We start from the raw sequence: 21592 nt of genomic DNA, 5'->3' as shown, positions 1-21592 counted from the left end.
GGGCACATCCCGGTAGGGGGTGTGCAGGAGGCAGCTGATGGATGTTTCTCTCTCATCGATGTTTCTGGCTCTCTGTCCCTCTCCCTTCCTCTCTGTAAAAAATCAATAAAATATGTTAAAAAAATAAATCAGCATATTAGTGACCTTAATTCCATCTTCCACCTTAATTCCCATTTGCTATGTAACCTACACACTCACAGGTCCCAGGGATTAGGACATGGATGTTTGTGTGGCTGTTGCTCTGCCAACCATGCTGTCTGGAAGGAGAGGAGCGGGCCTGAGAAGGAGCAGCCAGGGAAAGGAGGTGGGCCGGCAGGAGAGGGACATGTCACAAAAGCTAAAGGAAGAGAGAGTTCCCAGGAAGGGGTGCACTGCAGTGACTAACACTGTTGGGAGGTCAAGCCTGATAAGAATTAAAAAATATCCGTTGGAGTTGGTGTCCTGATGACACCAGCCATTCGTTGGGGTAGTTTTGGGGGGCAGGAGCTAGTTTATGGTGCCCTGGGCAGCAAGATAGGAGCGAATAAGTGTGAGACTGAGAGTGTAAAATCTTCCCAAATACTTGATTGTAAAAGAAAATTTGCTGCTGTTTCTAAAATAGGAAAGAGAAGCACATTTCGATGCAGATGAGAAGGAAGGAGAGGTATAGCAGCGATGGGTGTAAATGCGGTATCTGCGAAGGGGAGAGTGCCGCTAGCCCACCGAAAGCCTCGAAAGGAGGGACTGTTGGATTGACCCAGGCTCAGGGTTAGCCAGGCGGGCGCCACGATAGCCCAGAGGTTAGGTTACCATCAAGGGTGCGCTGAGATGGTAACTGGGAATTTAAGGAGAGAAAGAGAGACCGGCCGGCAGGAGGCGCTGGTGAGGCAGGGAGGGATTGCGGAGCAAACTAAGGCTATTGTATTAATGGTATCTGAAATAATTTTAGGGAAAATGGTTGGTTCTGGATTGGATCGCACTACTCGCTGGATTTCCTGATCCGCTGGTCTCTAGGTCCTGGATGTCCCAGTGCTTAGAACAGGGCTTGTCATAGAGTAACCGCTATATACCGTTAGCTGTAATTGATACGCGTAAGTACCTGTTAAAACGCCGCAGACTCCATTTCCCGTGAGGCATTGCGGCCGCTGGGACTACAACTCCTAGAATGCCTGGCGGGCCGTCTAGTCCGTGAGGGCCTTTCATCGGGTTTTCCAGTCCCAGCATTCCTTGCCGTTTCCTTGCCTCGCCAGCAAGCCTATCCGGTCCTAGGAAAACCCAGTCGGATCCGGGAGTGCGAGAGCCAGCCCGCGCTCGCGCCGACGGGCGGGGAGGGTGTGGCCACCTCTTGCCCCGCCCCTGCTCCGTGGCTGATTCTTTCCACCGGCGCATCGGGCGGGACGCCGAGACATGGGCACTACGTGGGGCAGCCCCGGGTGGGTGCGGCTGGCGCTCTGCCTCGCGGGCTTAGTGCTCTCGCTCTACGCGCTGCACGTGAAGGCGGCGCGCGCCCGGGACCGGGACTACCGCGCCCTCTGCGACGTGGGCACCGCCATCAGCTGTTCGCGCGTCTTCTCCTCCAGGTGCGCGTGGGAGTGGAAGGCTTGGGGCACCGGGCTGTTCGTGGGAGCGGTGCGTGGGGACCAGGTGTGCATGGCGGCCAGGTTGCCAGGTGGTTCTGGAGCAGATGCATGGGGACCGGCTGCTCCGGGGGACACTGCCCAGCGAATCGGGTGTGTCCGATAGGAATGAGGGGCCGGGTTCGGGGGTGTGTGTGTGTGCAGATATTGCTGGGGACTATGGTTATTCCTGGGAGTAGCTCGTGGATCTGGATTCCAAGGAATAACGGTGACCAGGCAGGAGGGGGAGGTAGTGTGTAGGGACCCATGCTGGTCATGAGGATGGCCGTGCCTGGGGATAAGGTGGCCAGGTCTGGCTATGCTTGAGGGCCTGCGGTCAGTGGGATGACCGAATACAGAGGAGGCAGTGGGCGGCCAGGGAGCTGGAGAGTTAGGGGTCCAGGCCAGAGAGATTCTACCCCGGATTCCCAGTCTCTGGTAACTGTAAAGCAAGGTCAACTGTTATTTCCCACCATGCCATCTTAGAATTATTGAGGTCTAGGATGAAAAGAGGGGCCTAAGGGGGAACCTTGGCCAGGCCTGGCCTGGGAATGGGGGAAGATAGGCGCAAACACATGGAATCCTGACGTGGCAAAGGGAAGCTTCACCAGGAGGTCATCGACCCTCGGCCTCAAGCTGAGTAGGGAAATGGCGACATAGGGAAGGAGGACAGCCCGGCCGGCTTCTATTTAAAAAGAAATATATACAATTTAAATAAACAAACAAATATATATATATTATTATATTATATATATATTTAAATTCATTTTGGAGAGGAAGGGATGGAGACAGATATAGAAACATCAGTGATGAGATAGAATCATGGATCATCTGCCTCTTGGGGGTGAGCTCACAATCCAGGAAGTGCCCCGACCAGGAATCCTAGGTCTAAGCTCAACCATTGAGCCACACCAGCCGGGTCAAGTGGCTTCTGGGAAATCGCCCCTCCAGGACAGGGCCCAGGGCACTGGGTTGACAACACTCCTCACCTGGGCCTTCCCCTCCACCAGGTGGGGCCAGGGCTTCGGACTGGTGGAACCAGTGCTGGGTCCAGACAGTGTCTTCAATCAGTCCAACAGCATATTCGGATGCATCTTCTACACACTGCAGCTGTTGTTAGGTAACTGGCCCGCCCCCCATGGCAGCCCTTCCTTTCCAGCCCCATTGCTTGCAACCTCGGGGCTCTTAGAGCTGACGGGGGCGGGAACTAATAGGAGCCTTTCAGTTGGTCTTGGAAGTGTCAGAGCCAGAAGGACCCTTAACCACTTCCGAGGGCACCAGTTTTGTTGGAAAGACTCGGGAGTTCTTTTCTGGGGGAATCTAAGGGTTGTTTGTCTTTCATCTCATGTGGATGACATTTCAGTAGGAAAATTCACTATCTGGGTCCCAGGGGTCATTGCACGGAGAGGAAACCCAAGGCCTTGATGGGGCCTGTCAGACCCTCTGATGTTAGAGATTTCCCCAGCAGCCCCTGCTGCCTGGGTGGCACCAAAGTCGTGGCAGTTTCTAGAGGTGGCTTGTCCGTGAAGCCCATGTTTGACCCTTTTCTTCCTCGCAGGTTGCCTCCGGGGCCGCTGGGTGTCTGCCCTGCTGCTGCTGAGCTCCCTGGTGTCTCTCGCTGGCTCCGTCTACCTGGCCTGGATCCTGTTCTTTGTGCTCCATGATTTCTGCATTGTTTGCATCACCACCTATGCCATCAACATGGGCCTGATGGTGCTCAGCGTCCGGGAGGTCCAGAGACCGCAGGGCAAGGTCAAGGGGCACTGAGCCCTCACTGACCTCTTTGCTCTGCTTTGGTGTGTCAGCTTTGCCAAAGGGGAGCGCGCCTGGGTCCTAGAGGAGTCTACAGCCCACCTCCACCATGCTCCCCACGCAGGACAACGGACCAAATGTGCCACACTCTTTCCTCCACCTGGTGCCTCTGGCTCTGTCCCCAAGGATTGATTTCCAAAGCTCCTGCCTTTGCCCCAGGAGGGAAGGTTCTGAGCAATAAAATTTCTTAAATTGGTTAAGTCTGAGCCACCTGTCTGCCACGGGCCCTAACTCTTGCCTCCTCTGGGACTGGAAGGATAGGAGTTGGAGGGAGAGTGGGGGGTCTGCTTGGGAAGGGTGGTTAGTTCCTTCTCCACAGCCTTCATGTGGAGTCAGCAAGACCGGGGTGCCCCCAGCCGCAGGAAACAGGCTGGCAGCCCGCTGCTGCCCACGGATGCCAGGCCTCCTCTCCTGTGAGGGCCACGCACGCACTTGTAAGAACAAGCTGCCCTCTGGTTCTGTGCATGTCTGCTGGGAAGTTCTTATAGTGTAACCTTAACCCTTCTGGCTGCCTTATCGACCACCCCAAGACAGTCTTGGCAGCTCTGAAGGGCCAGGGACAGGTTGTGTTTTTGATTTGTTTTTCCTAATATGTACTGAGCACTTACCTGCATGCCAAGCACTGTTTAAGAACATGACATGTGTCAACTCATTTAATCCTTCTGGCAATTTGTATGAGGTAGGTACTATTATTATCCCTGTCTTGAGGAAACGGAGGCACAGAGAAGCTAGGTAATTTGCCTAAGATCACACAGCTAGTGTCTGGAAGGGGGTTAGGAAGCCCTCGGGGTTTTAACCCACCAGGGGCATCTGGTTGCAGCATCTGTGTTGGGGTCAGGGTTCCTGAGCAGTCTGGGCTGGCCTGAGCTAGACGTCAAGAACAGGAAAAGAACGCACCCTGAATGTTCTTCCCTCCTGAGCGAGTCTTCCGACACCTGCGAGAAAGGTGGGCACGACTGTACCCCTGCCTGCCGGGAAGGGGGCGGGCCCAGAGAGGTGTTGAGATTTGCCAGTCTCTCGGCTAGCAGGTAGCAGAGCCCTGGCCCCTTGACTGTCAGCCCTGAACTCACTGTATCTGAAGCAAGACGGGAGAAGGTGTGTGAAGTTCACTTGGACCTGGGCCTGGGTGAGAGGTGCGGACACTGAAAAGTGAGAACAGGAGGGCTTACCGTGGTGTCCTTTAGTTACAGGAGAGAGCTTCCATGCTGGGAGAGGTTGAATCTATGCCAGGCTCTGGTCTAAGTGTTTTTAAATTGGCATTTTCTGAGTTTTTCAGACAAGGCACAGGCCGGCTAAATGTCCAAGGTCACTCCAGTAGTACACGGGGGAACTGGCCTTTGAACTCGGTCTGTGAGCTCATGGCCATGGCCCAGAGAGGGGTGGTGAATAGCCCAGGGTCACACAGCCCCAGAACCAGGAGCTACTGGCTTCCTTCCAGCCCAGGAAAAGCAATGACACCTGACTCCTGGCCAACTGGGGGCGGAGCAGAGGTGGAGCTAGCAGACCCGGTGGCCTGAGAACCATAGCTCAGGCGGCAGAGTGGCCCGGAGCAGCATGAGGCAGAGCTGGGGACCAGGGCTGCTGCTCCTGGGAGCCGTGGTCCTCATAGAGGGTGAGCCACCTGTGTTGAGTGGGTGGGGGAGTGGTGTGGTGGGGGCTCAGGGGCCACCCTCTGCCCAGCAGCCCCTGCAGCTTGGTGTGTGTGAGGAAGACTGCCTGTGGGGTGTCAGTCCGCCGGTGGTGATACAGCCATGTCTGGCTGTATCGGGGGACATCTGTGTGTCTGTGTCAAAAAGGGTGTGATATTCTTGGGCTGGAGGAGTCTGTCTGCAGGGCTGTCAGTGCCTGTGTGTATTCCCTGTGCCCCTGTCTGCTCCTCTACCTCCAGCAAGACCTTAGGCAAGTTCTGAGGCCTTTAGCCTCAGCCTCCCAGCCTTTGCCTCTGTCCCCTCTCCTGGCTCAGATGTGCAGTGGGTGTGTCTGCGTGTGCCATTACGGGGAATAGGCAGGGCAGGAGACTCTTTGGTTGAGTCTGGCAGTTTCTGGAAAGGTGGGGGAGCCTGAGTCGTCAAAATGGGTGGACATGACGCAGGCCTCTAATCCTTCCTCCTCGGCCTCCATGGCTGAGGGCACAATTAAGCTAATGCTCTCCACACTCACAGACTGCCTCCTGACTCAGTGGCGGGGGCAGGAGTTGGGGTTCTGAAGCGTGGAGGAGGGCTGGCCTGGTCCCAAGCTGAACCCCAGGCCCTGCTCCTCAGGCCTGGAGTGCTGAGCACAGCTGCGGGAGGAGAGTTAATTACCGAGCAGATGCTCTGAGTAGGTTCCAATAAAAGCTGTTCCTGGACCACACATAAATATTTTCATTCTGGGAGGGGCTGGTGAGGTAGCCACAGAGTCATAGGCAAGGGCCCAGGGCCTATCCCCCAACCTGTCCCCTCCACCAAAGCTGGGCCAGCCAGGTAAGGCTCCCCGAAGTCTCACCCGTGTCTCTCTGTTCCCAGGTCTTCAGGCAGCTCAGCGTGGTAAGCTCTGGGGACACGGGGCTTGGGCCTTCCCGGGGTCTGGATGGACCCTGCGTGAGGACAGGATGGGGGCCTGCTCTCCTGACCCACCTCTCTCCACAGCCTGCGGGCAGCGCGGCCCTGGCCCCCCTGAGCCTCAGGAGGGCAGCACGGGGCCTGGCGAGTGGCCGTGGCAGGCCAGTGTGCGGAGGCAGGGGGTGCACATCTGCAGTGGCTCCCTGGTGGCGGACACCTGGGTCCTCACGGCTGCCCACTGCTTTGAAAAGTGAGTTGTGGCTGGGCTCCGACAGGGCTGCCCCCCTTTGGGGGGGTGATGTGTCCCCAAACTCCACAGTGCTGCTCCCTGCCCTTAGAATAACAAAGGACTGTTTACTGAGACTGTGCGATGTGCCAGGTTCTTACTATCAGGTTGCTCTTCACAGCCTTCATGGCAGAAGCCTTACAAACGAGAAACGTGTTGGGAGAAGGAAAAGCCTTGCTTAAAGCCACAGATGGTACTTGTCCGTTCACCTACCTGGTTCGGTCTTCCCTGGTGCACTGACCCCTCTGCACTCCATGCCTGGGCCTCATCCCTCTCTTTCCAGAGCGGCAATGACAGACCTGAGCTCCTGGTCAGTTGTTCTGGGCGCTCTGCAGCGTGAGGGGCTGAGCCCGGGGGCGGAGGAGATTGGGGTGACTTCTCTGCAGCTGCCCAGGGCCTACAACCACTACAGCCAGGGCTCAGACCTGGCCCTGCTACGGCTTGCCCACCCCACAGCCCACACACCCCTCTGCTTGCCCAGACCTGCCCATCGCTTCCCCTTTGGGACCTCTTGCTGGGCCACTGGCTGGGACCAGGACATTAGTGATGGTAAGTGCTACCCCAGGCTGAGGCCCAAAGAGGCAGTCCTCTTGCCCAAAGTCACAGCCTCAGCTGGCAACGGTCTCTGCTTCTAGTCTTCCTTGCTCCCCAGAGCCCAGACTCCAGCCCCAAGCCCGTCTTTTTCCAGCTCCCAGGATCCTACGGAATCTGCGCCTGCGTCTCATCAGCCGCCCCACGTGTAACTGTCTCTACAACAGGCTGCACCAGCGGCTGCTGGCCAGCCCGGCCCGGCCTGGGATGCTGTGTGGGGGTGCCCAGCCCGGGGTGCAGGGGCCCTGCCAGGTCTGAAGGGGAGGAGAGGGAAGGAAGCAGAGGGGAGGGGGCCTGCGCAGGGATGGGTGGAAGGGCTGCAGAGGATGTCTGCCCGGGGCTGGGCTCAGGTGTCTGTCCTTGACTCCATTGCCTGCTCCAGGGAGATTCCGGGGGCCCCGTGCTGTGCCATGAGCCTGATGGACACTGGGTTCAGGCTGGGATCATCAGCTTCACGTCCAGCTGTGCCCAGGAAGACACTCCCGTGCTGCTGACCGACACGGCTGCCCACAGCTCCTGGCTGCAGGCCCGCGCTGGGGGCGCAGCCTTTCTGGCCCAGAACCCAGAGGCCGTGCAGCTCAGTGATGAGGACAGCTGTGTAGGTACGCGCAGCGGCTCAGAGTGTGGTATGTGGGGACAACCAGGCTTGTGAGGACTCCTGGGCAGCAGGTGGAAGCCACGGTGAAATAAATTTCAGTTTGCAATAGAGAATTGATACAGGGCATCCACAAACTGCCATATGCTAATTAGGGGGATTTTAAGGCCCACCCCTGAGTCCCTAGGATGGGAACAGCCCCATTTAGGGCTGAGATGTTCCAGAACTTTCTGGGTTTGGAGTTAGGTAAGAGGGACCTGTGGTCTAGCTGAAGGTTTTGGGGCCTTGCTGCACGTTTCCAAGCAAGGACCCAGTGAGACTGGACAGGGCAGGGCTGCCACTCAGAATTCTAGCGTAAGTGATTAACACACAAATTGCATGCAAAATAATTCCTGGGACGGAAGCTATGTCTTGATGGTAAGAGAAGCCCGAGTGAGCCAGGAATGCTGGAGCCAGTCCAAGCCCGGAGGGGTGCAGACAGGTGGGGCGGAGGGATGATGAGCAGGCCACTCCCTTGAGGCTGGACCATCAGTGAAAAGCTTAGGCCCTGGCTTTTGAATATCAAATCTGCTACTTACCTGTAGTTACTGAGCTAGAAAGTCACTTAACCTTTCGGGAACTTTGGTTACAGGGGTAACAAAATTCAACTTAAAAGGTCGTTGTGAGGATTAGATAGTATGTGGGAAGCACTTAGCAAGAAGGCAGTTGGTAATCCATCCGTTTCAGCCTGCGGATCCTTGAGGGGAGAAGGTCCCCAGGCAGAAGCCCCCTCCCCATGGCCCTGGGATGCCAGGCTGAAGCACCAGGGGAAGCTGGCCTGTGGCGGAGCCCTGGTGTCAGAGGAGGTGGTGCTGACTGCTGCCCACTGCTTCATTGGGTGAGCCCTGTCTCCCTCACCTTTGTACACCCCCCCCCCCCCCCCCCCCCGCCGCCCAATGCTGTCAGTGCTGTCTCTGCACAGGCGGCAGAGCCCAGAGGAATGGAGCGTAAGGCTGGCGGCCGGACCAGAGGAGCACAGCCTCAAGCAACTCATCCTGCATGGGGCTTACACCCACCCCGAGGGGGGCTACGATGTGGCCCTGCTGTTGCTGGCCCAGCCGGTGACATTAGGCCCCAGCCTGCGGCCCCTCTGCCTGCCCTATGCTGACCATCGCCTGCCCGATGGGGAACGTGGCTGGGTCTTGGGGCTGGCCCGCCAAGGAGCAGGTATGTAGGACCGGGCCAGCGGCAGCTCTCCATCCAGCCTCGAGGCCACTGGGGCAGTCGGGTCTTTCCCTCCCCCCACCACAGGCACCAGCTCCCCTCAGACAGTGCCTGTCACCCTCCTGGGGCCTAGGGCCTGCGGCCGGCTGCATACTGCCCTCGGGAGCGATGGCACCCCCATTCTGCCAGAGATGGTGTGCACCAGTGTTGTGGGTGAGCCGCCCCGCTGTGAGGTAAGCTCCAGTCCCCCAAACCTTACCCCACAGTCCCCTGGCATCCTCAGCCTGCAGCTCATGTACAGGCCCGCCGGGGTTGGCCTCCCGTCCTGCCCCTCACCTCAAGTTCAGCCTTTCTGCCCCTAGCCCCTTCTGCCCCTCACAACTGCTTAGGGGTAAGAGGAAGTCACCCAGTGTCACTGACCCCTGGCAGGGCCTGTCTGGGGCACCACTGGTGCTTGAGGTGAGGGGCACATGGTTCCTGGCTGGGCTACACAGCTTTGGCGATGCCTGCCAGGGCCCCGCGCGGCCTGCAGTCTTCACAGCGCTCCCCACCTACGAGAACTGGGTCAGCAGTTTGGACTGGCAGGTCTACTTCTCCAAGGAGCCCGAGCCCGAGCCCGAGCCTGGAAGCTGCCTGGCCAATATGAGTATGTGGCCCTGGGGCCTTCTGCTGACTCTTCCCTCTCCAGACCCCTCTCTCTGTAAGATCTGATCTGAGTCACCTCTAGATGCCCTGGGTGGGGTGGAGCGGTAGACAGACCCATCTGGATTCAAATTCTGTCATCGTGTGACTTGGAACAGGCCTCTCAACCTCTGAACCTGTTTTCTCATCCCCCGTGGGGGCTGTGTGGCACCTCCTTCCTCCTCCTTCCAGGAGAGTGTGAGGACGAGGCCACCACCCAACTCTTCCTCTCCCACAGGCCAACCAGCTGACTGCTGACAGGTGGCTCTGGGATGCTGCAAACACATCACTGCCTCTGCCCCTCTCCATTCCCCCCACCCACACAATTCCAGGCACTGGGCAGGCCCCAAAGCCCAGTGGATTGGCAGCTGCCCCGCCTCCCCCCTGCAGGACAGGGACTTGTCACCTGAACATGCTCCGCTCTCAGCTCTGCTCTCGATGCAGGCGTCCGCTTTCCCCTCTTCATCCCTCACATATAACCACACCAGCCACATTCTTGGAAAATTTTCTTTTTTGGCGGGCGGGAAGGGGAATGGTGGTGCAATTTTCCTTTTTTTAAACTTAAATAAATTGTTACAAAATAGACTTTAGAAAATAAGTTACAAATTGTAGCAAAAGCCCCCCCTCCCCCCTCCACAGGCAACATTCCTATCCCTGGCTCTCTCTGAATCTGCCTCCCTGGTATTGGAATCTGGTGGGTGAGGGTGGCCCCGCATCCCGGAGACCCTGGCACCAGGTTTCTTGTAGGACGAGCATAATGAATTGCATGGTGACCAAGGCTGGGGAAAGAGGCCCTTCACGGACAGGGACACGGGAAAGAAGCCAGGGGAGAGGAGAGATGGGGATGCCCAAACTACTCCTGAGTAGAACATGGAGGTCAAACCTTTCCCTGCAACCTGCACTCTTGCCCTGTATTGATCTTTGGAGAATTGAAGTTCAGAGGGAGAAGCTGAGATCTGCAGGCCGCTGGGGTGAAGGGTCCAGAAGTGGGGTCGTGGGGGTGGGTGGAGGGGGCAATGACAGGCCCGCTGCTGGTGCCTCTGAGGCTCCTGGGGAGAGAGAAGGTACTGACTGAGGGGGCACACTCCATACAGCTTGTACTCCCCTCCCCAGCCCTGCCCATGGCCCGAGGAACCTGTAGGAGAGCCCTGTGGCCCTAAGACTTCCACTGGGTTTCCCAGGCTTGGCTAACTGGCTCCACACTCGTTCCCTTAAGGTTACAAGAAATCTCTCACCTTGAACGCCATCTCATCAGCTCTCTTAGGGGACTCTCACCCACCACCCCCTCCTTCCCTGACAATTTCTGGTCAAGGGCCCGCCATCTCAGGGCACCCATCCTTGGTGGCCACAAAGTGGAGTGGGTTCTGGGAGATCTCTAGAGGCGAAGCGAGCAAGCCCAGCGCTTGCTGGGGGAATAGGCTGTCCCACTCTTCCAGCTCATCTTCCAGCCTGGCTGGGTGGAGGTGACTCCGTGGAGATTCCCCGATAGAGAAGGGTGATAGGGCTAATGATTGTTGTTACTACAGCTGGGCCTGGCTTCAAAGGAACTATCATCTGTGACTCAGCCCTCCAGTTAAAGGTGTGCTGGCGGTAGGGGGTGTGCAGGTAGAAAGGGTGGTTTGGTTGGATCCTAAAAAGCATACACAGCAGATAGAGAAAAGGGCTGAATAAAGAGAAGAGACGTGAGGCAATACTGGTAGGAAAGGACCAAAGGTCTAGTTTCCGAGAAAAGCAGAGGGGGAGCAGAGACCAGATGCGGGAAACAGGGACAGGGAGCTGGGGGCCATTCAGTGGCCTAGTTTCTCTGGCCAAGTCAGCACTGAAGCCACAAAGTCCAGTCTGGGGGTGCCTCCCTCAGCCCATTCCTCATTCCCGACTCCCTGCCTACTCTAGGGAAGAGCAGAACCTAGATAATCTTTTCCCCTGGGAGTCATTACTGGCTGGATCAGGAGGGTTTCCAGATGTAGCAGCCAGATGGTACCCAGCTGCCTTCCCTCCCAAAACGAAGACTCCTCTTTGGCTCAGGCACAGCAGAGGAGCCCAGGCAGTGGCCTCTGCCCCTGCCCGCTCCTTATCCCGCCCCACCATGCTATCTATTTACCTGACCCAGGGGTTCAGACCTAGGCCACTCAAAGGGCAGCATCTTCAAACTAGTTTTCTCATTCCATACCCAAGCTTCTGGTCACCTCTCGGACCCACAGGACCCTTTCCTCTCACTCCTTGCTTCCCCACTACCTTGGGGCCAGATTTTGCCCTCCACTGTATGCCCACCTCCTCTGGGATCCTTCAATCCTCTGCCCATTCATATCCCCGTACCGGAGCTGGCCACTGTCTGTTCCTCCTGGTGCTGCTGCTGGTGCTGCAGAAAGCTGATGTGGCGGCGGAAATGGCGGGGACAACGGGGGCAGGTGAAGGGCCCCTCCTGGGGTGCATGGACCCGCCCGTGGCCCTCCAGCCGGGCAGCTGTCCGGAAGGCCTTGCCACAGATGCTGCAGCGATGGCGTCTGGGGTCCGTGTGGGTCCTGCCATGGTTCTTAAGAGAAAGCAGGTTGGGTAGAAGTTTGGGACAGAGGGAGCAAGGATAGAGTCCGGTGGTGTGGGCCTTCTGGTGGTTCAACAAGCTACCAGCGTGGCGGTATGAACGTCCACACTGGGCACAGCGGAAGGGCCGGTCCTCATCTTCAGCCACTGTGGACTTCACTCCCTGCCCTTCTTTAGCTCTCTCAGTATTCTCTCCTGGGGCCCCGGGGGGATCTGTTGGGGCCTTCTGGGCTTTCCCTTGACCAGCAACATCTACCTCGTCCTCCACAGTCCCAGCTTTGGGGCCTCTGGCTTCCTCTATTTGGGGTGGTACCTGACTGAGGCCCTTGGCATGAGTTTGCAGGTGGCTGGCTAGTTCATGATGGAACGGAAAGGTTTTGCCACAGTCAGGGCAGGCAAAGGTCTGGGAAGATACGTGGTTGTGGCTGTGACTCTCAGTGGCCACAGGATTCAGGAACTCCTTGGAGCAGAGCAGGCAATAGTGGCAGTCTGCCTTATGGGTGTGGTGGTTCAAGGGGCCTTCCGACTGGCAGGTCTTACCACAACGGCAGCAGGAAAAGGGGTGGCTCTCTGGTTGGAGCTGAGGGGTGCTGTCTCTATTGTCCCAGCTGTCCACATGACCAGGTCCATTGGGCTGGCTGTTGCCAAGGTGGCAAGAACTTAAGGGGACACTGTCTGCTGACTCGTCTTCTGGCTTGGTCAGTACATGACCCCGAGGAACCCAATCTCCATCATGATTCACCGGTCCCCTATCTCCTTGCCATCCATCCGTTTGCCCCATGCCCCAGGATACTGGCTCTGTGGCTTCTGAACCTGCTGACCTGCTGGGGCTATGACTCTGCTCCCCTGGCCTCATGGCTCCACACTGCAGCTGGGGAACTGACTCAGTACCACCAGGTCTGTCCTCTAGTCCCTTGTCATCAGCGAGGTTCCCCTTGCTGCCCTCTGTGCCACCAGGACCTCCCTGACCGCTTTTGGTCTCCTCCTCATGCTCTCGCAAGTGCCGCTCCAGAGAACCCCGGCCCGGGAAGCCCTGGCCACAGAGGGCGCAGCGGACAGCTGCCCGCCGGGCCCGCCCTGCTCGCCGCCGCCGGCTCTCTGCGTGTAGCTTCTGGTGGTCCTTCAAGGCCACGAGGTTGGAGTAGGTCTTGGGACAGGTGGGGCAGCTGTACGGGCCCGTCTCAGGGCTGCACTGGTGGTTCAGGAGGCTGCCGGCATGGCGGTAGTTCCGCCCACACTGCCCACACCGGAAGGGCCAATCTTCCCGAGCCAGTTTTCGGGTGCCCCCACCCCCACCCCGCTCGAGGTGGATCCGCTGGTGGTTAGCCAGCTGTTTCCGCAGGCGGAACGCCTTCCCACAGTCCCCGCAGCGGAAACGCCGGGGATCTGCATGGATGCGCCGGTGGTTCTTGAGGGACATGAGGTTCGAGAAGCCTTTGGAGCAGGCCTGGCAGCCAAAGTGGCCAGTCTGGTGGCTCTGCCGGTGGTTAATGAGGCTGCCGGCGTGCTTGTATGACCGGCCACATACCTCGCAGCTGAAGGGCCGCTCAGAACTGGCCTCGGTCTGGCAGCCCTTCTCCGCAGTCTCCAACCTCAGCCCCATCTCCTCCCCCTGCAGAGTGGGCTCCTTCCACGGCTCTTCTTTCACCCTTGCCACCTCCTCTGGGGGCTCTATTTTTATTTCCTCCTGGAGCTTCTCCACTTCTGCCTGCCCCAGCCCCTCCTCTGCCACGTTCTGGGGCTCACTGCCGCCTCCGGCCTGTGGGGCGGGCCCCACCTGGGGCTCAGAGCCTTTGCAGCGTGGGTGGTTTCGCAGGTGATTGCGGTAGGCAGCCAGGTTGGGGTAGCAGCGGGAGCAGACAGGGCAGATGTAGTCTCCAGTCTGGTGGATTTTGCGATGGTTCACTAGGCTGCCCCCATGGCGATAGGTTTTGCCGCACTGATTGCAGCGGAAGGGGCGGGGCTGATCCTCCAGGGAACTTTCCCCGCCCTGCACGCAGAGGCTGTCTGCAACCCGGGCACCTACTCCCTCTCCAGACTGTGTGTCTCCACCTTCTGCAGGGAGAGAAGTCACTGTGCCCTCAAAGACGCCATCTGCAACCGTTTCCGTGGTATCACCCGACTCTCCCAAGTGGTTGGGAGCCTTGTCTGTCGTGTTCCCAGAACTCTGATTTTGGTGGTGACGCTCCAGGCTCCCTAGGTCATCATAGGTTTGACCACAGCACCCACAGATGTGCCCATAACCGGCTCCATCCAGTGCCTCCACCTCCCGCTGCAGCTGATTCAGCAGCTCTGTTTCTGAGAGCTGTAGGGGGGTGCTATGGGTGGAGGCTGCCCCTGCCGCTGCTTCATCTTCCCCCTCCTCCTCCGAGCCCTCAGTCAGTCCAGAGGAGCCATGAGCCTGGCGCCGGTGAAGCCTGTAGCCAGCCCGCCCAGGGAAGATCATGCCACAGAGGCAGCAGAGGAAAGGCTGTGCTGGGGCTGCCTCCCCAGGCCTGTGGTTCTGGAAGTGGCTGCGCAGGGCAGGCAGAGAGTCAAACTCCTTCGGGCAGAGGGAGCACTGGTAGATGTCTGGTGGGTGGCAGGGCCTGTGGCTCAGCAGGCCAGTGGCATGGGGGAACGAACGCCCACAGTCAGAACATGTGTGGGAGACCTCAGCCTGCCAGCTAGTGACAGCTTCAACGGAGTGGGAAGAGCTGGGCTGGCCAGTGGCTGGTTTCTGGTCTTCATCCACCCCAGGGAGGCCATCACAGAAGCGTGTCCCATTGCTTTCCTCATCACCTGGCATTTCCAAGTTGTCAAGAAAGCAGGCCTCCTTCCTGTCTAGTCCTTCCTCAGGGCCTCTGCTCCCTTTATCACCCTGGAAACAGGCCTCATCCCTTTCAGGCTCACATTTGTCTCTTTCAGCATGAGCCTGCAAAGAGCCCCCATCACTTTCCAAGTTGCTTTCGGCTCCACTAGGACTTTCCGTTGAAGGGCCCTGGGGACAGTCCAGGCCCTCCTTGTCTTCTACCAACTCCTGGGCCCAGTTCCCACCTGAAGGGAGTTGGGCTTCTCCCCCACCCCCAGCACTGCCAGTCCGCCTCCAGGGCCGCCTGCTCCGCCGCCGACTGTGGCGTCGTAAATGGTTCTTCATGGCAGCCATGGTGTGGAAGTGCTTGGTGCAGGCCCCGCAGCTGAAGTCCCCTGTCTGATGGGTCTGCCTGTGGTTGATAAGGCTGCCCGAGTGGCGATAGCTCTTTCCACAGTCCCGGCAGGCAAATGCCCGAGGAGGTGACACCCTGGCCTCTGTCCTGCTACTCCCCCCTTCTCCCTGGGCCCGGCTGTGATGCTCAAGGCTCTCAGGATCTTCAAAGAGCATCCCACGCGTGTCGCGTACCTGTGGTGCTGTCGTATCTGCTACTGAGGGGACATCAGTGGCCTTCTCTTCTAGTTTGCACCCAGTCCCTTGATCTGTACATGGGGCTGCCTTTGCTCCCACTGAGTCAGACCCCACCTTGAGTTGGCTGGGGGGACCTTCAGCCCCTGGGCCTGTGCTGCGGCGAGCAGACTTGCAGTGGACCCGCACGTGGTTGCGCAGGGCCATAAGGTTGGGGTACTTGCGGGGACAGAGCGAGCACTGGTACTCTCCTGTCTGATGGCTGTGGCGGTGGTTCACTAAGCTCCCCCGGTGGCGGTAAGCCCGACCACATTCATTGCACTTATAGGGGCGGTGGTCTAGGGTGGCGGTGGGAACCTCTCTCTCTTTGTGGGTGGTCTCCGTCAGAGGCAAAGGAGGTGGCGGCTCGGATGGCTGCCCATCCTCTGCAGCTCCTTGCCGGGGTCTGTGATGAGCCCGCACATGGTTTTTGAGAGCAGCTGCATTGTACAGCTGCTTGGAACAGATGGAGCAAGGATAGACACCTGTCTGGTGACTCTTGCGATGGTTGATAAGGCTCCCAGCATGGCGGTAAGTACGGCCGCAGTCCCCACAGCGGAAAGGCCGGTACTCCTCCAGCCCACTGTCCTCTAGCTCCCCAGAGACGCTGAGCTCCCCAGAGCCGTTCAGCATCGGTGTACTAGGGAGCTGATCCCAGCTGCTCTCGTCTGTGTGCCCATTGGTGGTGGGCACCCCTTTCTCTTCCCACAGCTGCTCCTGTCTTTCTCCCTCATGGGATTGCTGGTGTTCCAGCAGGTCTTGGGGCAGCCGAAAGGCACGGGGGCAGTGAGGACATTGGTAAGGCCGATATTGGGCATGGAGTCGGGAGTGGTTCTTCAGAGCCATGAGGTTAGAGAACTCCTTAAAGCAAATGGTACAAGGATAGATGCCCAGGGTGTGGCTCTGGCGGTGGTTGGTGAGGCTCCCCGCGTGCTTATAAGTCTTGCCACACTGACCACACTTGTACCGCCGTTCCTCCTCTGCAGGAGAGGACTGGGTGGGCTCCTGACCCCCCGTGAAATTCACCACTGACTCAGCCAAATACTGTTCCAAGTTGCTAAGGAGGCTGCTGGCTGGCGTGGAGAGCAGCGGGGCCCTGGCAGAGTTGGTGATGGATCCCCAGCCCTCCGCACCCTCCTCAGGATTTGGCTGGCTTTCCCAGTCTTCTCTTTGACTGATGGGTGGATCTTCCCAGGTGTCCAGAGCTGCCCTGGGGTCAGGCCCAGATTCACAGCCAGGTATCTCTTCGGCATGTTTTTTCTGATTCTCCCAGCTTTCCCCATGGCCAAACCTCTGGCCCCAAGAGTCAGTGGACACTGTCTCCCCCTGGAGGCGTGGAGTGGCTTCCTTGGGGCTTCCCTCAAGAGCATGAGTCCTCATGTGGCTCTTGAGGGCCATGGGATTGATGAAGTCCTTGCCACAGCTGGTACAGGGGAAAAGGCCAGTTTCATGGGTACAGTGGTGGTTGACCAAGCTTCCTGGGTGACGGTAGCCCTGCCCACACTGCTGACAACGGTAGGGCGGAGGGATGTTATCAGCCTCCTCACTGTCCTGGCTGGAGGATGGATGGAGCAGTTCACGGTGTTTTGACAGTTCCAGAACACTAGGAAAGTGGTGCTGACAGTCACAGCAGCTGAGTGAGGTGGGCACATCCTCCATGGGGCAGTGTGGCAGAAACCTGGAGGGTCAGGAGGAGCAGGCAGGTGGCAGAGGCATCTTCTTCTGGTGGTGCCCAAAGCCTAGGAAGAGAGGGCAGTGGTGAGAAGGAAGGCCTGAATTAACTTTATCTCTTGGCTGTATAAGCAACAAGTTCACCAGAGGTCACAGAGACGTTCCCCATGCAGCAATGCCCAGGGACCTGCTTCCTACTGGATCTAATCTAGAAGCACCATCACGTAAGGCAACTCTGTACACAGCTCCCCAGATGTGGGAGCTTCCCTGGGCCTAACTCATCCCTAGAGGTAGAGATAGGGAAAGTCTAGAGCAGTGGTTCTCAACCTTCCTAATGCCGTGACCCTTTAATACAGTTCCTCATGTTGTGGTGACCCCCAATTTCATTGTTACAAATTGAACATAATTAAAGCATAGTGATTAATCACAAAAACAATATGTAATTATATATGTGTTTTCCGATGGTCTTAGGCAACCCCTGTAAAAGGGTCATTTGACCCCCAAAGGGGTCGCGACCCACAGGTTGAGAACCGCTGGTCTAGAGGGATGTAACTGCCTTCTGATCGCAGACCTATTAACCTGTTCTTCAGACCAAATCCAAAAGGTCTTACTGCCCCTAACCTTCTCTCTATAATTCTGAAACAAACAACGTATCTCCTGTGACATCTTAAAAGGAAACCTGAACCTTTCCTAGGGCTCTGAACAAGAGATGTCCAGTCCTTACCCCTCAGCTAAGCAGAGGAGCCCAGAGGCACTGAAAGAGCAGTGTTTCTCCAGCTGACAGATGAGGGCCTGAGAGATGAAGTCAGGGCCGCCCTCAGAGAAGGGGCTGGCTTGTGCCCCCACGTCCCCTATTCCTTTCACGGTCACAAAGTCTCCTTTCTAAAAGACTTTCTTGGCCGCTTCTGTCACCTACTTCCCCTGAACCCAAACTATCCCCCATCACGGAAATTCCATCCCATTTCTGGTCGTTCTTCACCCTCTCTACCTTTTTCCTTCTGACACCTCCTCGCTATAGCCTCGCTGCTGCCCTTCTGTTCTTCTTCTACCTCCTCTCATCATACTGATGACAGACAGCAATGCATGCTAATTGAGCATTACCGCGGACCGAACACTGTGCTAAATAAAGAATATCCATTGTGTCACTTACTCCCCGCAACACACGGCAATGCCTGCTGTCCCAGGATACACACGAGCAAACCCACTGATGCAGGCAACCTCCTTCCCAAAGCTCTTGCCATGGCAGGGCCCCGTGCCTTCTCCATCACCTGGGCTTTCCGACGGATCCTTTACTTCCGCTGGACCCCAGTACAACTATCGCCGACTAACCCCCCCTCACTGAACCTGCTCCCCGAACTCTCACTTCTCAAAGCCCCTTCGCTCAAGAGTGAATGCCCTGCCTTGATCGTTTGAGCTCCTGATCAAACGAGTCCTCTCGCCTCACTCATCTTCTCGGCCGGTTTCCTCTCAAGGCCCCTACCTCACACGGGTGGCCCCTTCTCGTTCCCGCCGCGGGTGCGTCCGTTGGGGACCGCGAACGGGAGCGCGCCTGCGCACTGGGACCCTCACCCTAACTGCAGCCGTGCGCCCCAAGGGGTGGCTGTGGGGGGCTCTCGCGCTCCCACACACGCACACTCCGCCAGGGGGTCCCAGGGGGTGGGGAGGGGAGGGGGAGAGGGAAGGGAGAAGCGGGAGAAGGAAGGAGGTAGAGTAAAAAGGGCGCAGCTGACACGAGCCAGGAGTACCCCCGGCTCCGCGGACACTTCCTATTGTTACTAGGAAACAGGAAGTGTTCTAGCCGCAAAAGCTTCCCCGCGAAACCTCCTCCTGGAGAACACTTCCTGACCCGCCTCCAAGCACCCGGTCTACACAGACACACTTCCGGTGCCAAGCAAGAAGTCGCTACGAACGCTCCTCTGGCCCCGCCCACGCAGGTCAAAGAGCAGGTCGTTTCCTATAACCTTAGCCACACTTCCGGCAAGAGCAGCGAGCACGGGTCTGGTGCATCTTGGCTGAGCGAGGATGAGGGAAAAAGGGCTCTGCAGCCATAACCTCAGTACTTTGGTGACACTTTTCGTGGGGCTCCCTGAAAAACTCCTCAAGATAGATGGAGGGAGCTTTGTGCACTCCTCGCTGTGAAGGGAAATGTGGTGGAATATGAGGATTTAGGCACTACAAGCTTGATCATGGCCTGTCCTCCCAGCTTATAGTTGTTGGTGATCTGGCCCCGAACTAGCAGGATCCCGGTGTACACAGTAAGCCTGTCCGGCGTCCCCTGCCTTTAGCACCCACAGTGACCCCCCTGCAATTTAGTCCTCTGCCACCTCGATGAGCTTCGCTTTCTTCGCAGTCGGTGAAGCTCCCTTCCACTTCCGCCCGCCGGTCCCGCCTCTCCGCCCTCCCCCCCTCCCCCCCCCCCCGCTGGGTCCTAGCGCCGGCCCCTCCCTGGCAGAGTCTGGGGCTCCGTTGGTGAGACGAGCTGTAGCGGACGCCACGGAGCCAGCCCAAGTCCGTCAGGTAGGAAACGCCGGCGGGAAGCCGCGGGGACCCCCAGGCGTCCCCAGCGCGGACGAAACCCGAACGGACCTGTTTCCCTGTGGGTGCCGAGGACGGATGGGGTTGGCCTGGCGCGAGCAGCGCAGGCGGGGCGGGAGGAGTGCGGCCCCGGGAGGGCGCGGGCGCGCTCCGGGCCCAGCGGGTCCTAGAACCCGCCGGCTGTCCTCGCGGACCGGCTGTCCTCACGGGCCGGCTGCTGCGGACGCCCGGGCTCCGCCGGCGCGGCTGCCCGCCTTGCGCGGTGCGGGCCCGGGGGTCCTAGAGCCCGCCACGTTGCGGGCTTTTGTCCCTGGCGCGCCGCCCGCCTAGCGAGAGCCGCGGCGCCGGCGGCCCCCTCCCTGGCCGAGGTCCTGGCCACCCCTCCCGCGGTCCTAGAGAACGCCATTTTGCAGGTCTTTGTCCGGCCCCGGCTCTCGGTCCCATTCATTTGTTCATTCTCTCATTCTTTGTCACCCCTTGCCACATTCTCCGAGGCCACGTTTCCCAGGGCTCATTCCGAGACGAGGCAGCTCGGGGCCCTGGCCTGCGCGGCTGTCTGGCGGGGGCGCAGACACAGACGGTTGCGGGGGGCGAGAAGCGCAGCGCTTCTGCAGCTCTCGGCTCCTCGGAGCGCCCGGTAGGCCCTGGCGCTCTCCAAACCCCCACCTGCCTCGGAGAAGACCCGGGCCTGGCGCGCCGTGGCGCCCCTGCTTCTACTGCCTGTTACTGGGGGAACCGGTACTGATGGGAAGGATGCAAAAGAGTTTTCCCAGGAGCGAAGGCATACCGAGGCGGAGGGCAGTGCAGGTGGAGATGCATCCAGGTGGGGAAGTTTGAGAGTGGTGGCTGGAGCTCAGGTTGCTGCAGGGAGGGGGAAACACGCTGAGCTGAGGCTGGAAACGTGGGTTGGGGTTAGGTTGTGAACTGACCAGATTGGAGGCCAAGGAGATCCTTAACTCTCACCTCTGCACGCACTGTTCATGCTTACACGTCTGCCGTCTCCCCGAGTCTGTGAGGCCTGTGGGTGACATGTTTAGACATGGAGACGGAGGTGCAGGGACGATAAAAAGTAGCTCCTTTCTCACCTCATCCCAGCTCCCAGGCTCCGAGCCTAGTCTCTCTGGGAATGAAGTCTCTGACTCCCGTTCAGGCAGCAGGACTTCATCCCTCTCCTAAGCCAGCAGGGAAGCAAAGACAGCCTTCCTCACTAGAGCAATGAAGCCGTGTGGGAAACAGGCCGGATGCTATTTGGACCTTGGGAACTTGGACAGCAGAGAAATCCAGTTAATAAATAGTTGTTGATGGACAGTCTCACACATGCCTACTGAGGGGAAGGCAGAGGCTCTAGGCCTGGGTCTGAACTGTGTCTCAGAGGTTTTGGGGCGCTAGTCACAGTTCTAGGTGTAGTGGATACAGAATAAGAAAGGCTCCCGGCTCTTCGCTAGCCTAGATTCTTGTGCTGGAGACAGAGAGTTAACCACTAAGCCATAAAATGTGTAAGTGCTATCAGGGGATGGAGAGCAGACGTTTGGGAGGCAGACCACCTAGCTTTGAATACTGGCTATGACTCTCACTGCTTCATTTCTGCGTGCCTCGGTATCCTGTCTGTTTAACTTAGCCTGTTCAGGCTACCGTAGCGAAAACACAGACTGGGGGGCTTAACCAGCAGAAACTTATTTCTCACAATCCTGGAGGCTGGGAAGTCCATGATCAAGGTGCTGGCCAGTTCCTGGTGAGGACTCTTTTCCTGGCTTGCAGGCATGCACACATTCAGTCTGTAACGAACTTCTCCAGCGGTTCTCAACCTGTGGGTTGCGACCATGGGAAAACACATGTAGCATATCAGATATTTACATGACGATTCATAACAGCAGCAAAATTGCAGTTATGAAGTTGCACCGAAAATAATTTTATGGTTGGGGGTCACCACAACATGAGGAACTGTGTTAAAGGGTCGCGGCATTAGGAAGGTTGAGAACCACAGTTGTGAGACTTAGCTTGAGTAGTACACGTAAAATTCTCAGAACGGTACCTGGGTGGTGCTAAGCTTGCAAGAAGGAACGCTATCCATGGGAGCACCGTAACGGAAATTAAAGAGGGGGCAGGAGAGTGATCAGCAGGGGA

General features: G+C 58.0%; 3 protein-coding genes across 5 annotated transcripts; 2 read left to right on the top strand and 1 right to left on the bottom strand.

Annotated features, from left to right (window-relative positions):
* The first annotated feature begins 1161 nt into the window (after positions 1-1161).
* VKORC1 (vitamin K epoxide reductase complex subunit 1) lies at positions 1162-4059 on the top strand. 2 transcript variants are annotated; one of them, XM_081090359.1, is made up of 3 exons: positions 1162-1559; positions 2606-2715; positions 3154-4059. In XM_081090359.1, exons 1-3 carry the CDS (start codon positions 1387-1389, stop codon positions 3360-3362), a joined length of 492 nt encoding a protein of 163 aa, XP_080946485.1. In that variant the 5' UTR covers positions 1162-1386; the 3' UTR covers positions 3363-4059. The 2 variants fall into 2 exon arrangements, with proteins under 2 accessions (XP_080946485.1, XP_080946486.1); XM_081090360.1 differs by lacking the exon at positions 2606-2715 and having other exon boundaries at positions 1280-1559; positions 3154-3605.
* A 902-nt stretch (positions 4060-4961) lies between these two features.
* Positions 4962-9371, top strand: PRSS53 (serine protease 53; the record flags this gene model as incomplete). Its single annotated transcript, XM_081090358.1, is given in 10 exon segments — positions 4962-5019; positions 5912-5932; positions 6035-6197; positions 6517-6834; positions 6836-7076; positions 7207-7426; positions 8146-8296; positions 8381-8625; positions 8710-8855; positions 9052-9371. Coding segments are annotated over 10 exon segments (1845 nt in total). The 3' UTR covers positions 9334-9371.
* Positions 9372-9801: 430 nt separating this feature from the next.
* On the bottom strand, positions 9802-16921 carry ZNF646 (zinc finger protein 646; the record flags this gene model as incomplete). Of its 2 annotated transcripts, none has more annotated exons than XM_081090355.1 (2): positions 9802-10352; positions 11620-16921. In XM_081090355.1, the coding sequence occupies 2 exons, from the start codon at positions 16919-16921 to the stop codon at positions 10240-10242; spliced, it is 5415 nt and encodes a 1804-aa protein (XP_080946481.1). In that variant the 3' UTR covers positions 9802-10239. The 2 variants fall into 2 exon arrangements, with proteins under 2 accessions (XP_080946481.1, XP_080946482.1); XM_081090356.1 differs by having other exon boundaries at positions 9808-10370.
* Between the last annotated feature and the right edge of the window lie 4671 nt (positions 16922-21592).

The sequence above is a fragment of the Myotis nattereri genome, assembly GCF_964212035.1.
Source record: "Myotis nattereri genome assembly, chromosome: 4".
Taxonomy (NCBI): Eukaryota; Metazoa; Chordata; class Mammalia; order Chiroptera; family Vespertilionidae; genus Myotis; species Myotis nattereri.
This window is presented reverse-complemented; position numbering and strand designations above follow the sequence as displayed.

Bases quoted from the DNA above. Each gene is read 5' to 3' on its own strand.
- VKORC1 (XM_081090359.1), top strand. From the start codon at position 1,387: ATGGGCACTACGTGGGGCAGCCCCGGGTGGGTGCGGCTGGCGCTCTGC. The intron at 1,560-2,605 runs GTGCGCGTGGGA...CCCCTCCACCAG, and splicing joins TCGCGCGTCTTCTCCTCCAG to GTGGGGCCAGGGCTTCGGAC. The intron at 2,716-3,153 runs GTAACTGGCCCG...TCTTCCTCGCAG, and splicing joins CACACTGCAGCTGTTGTTAG to GTTGCCTCCGGGGCCGCTGG.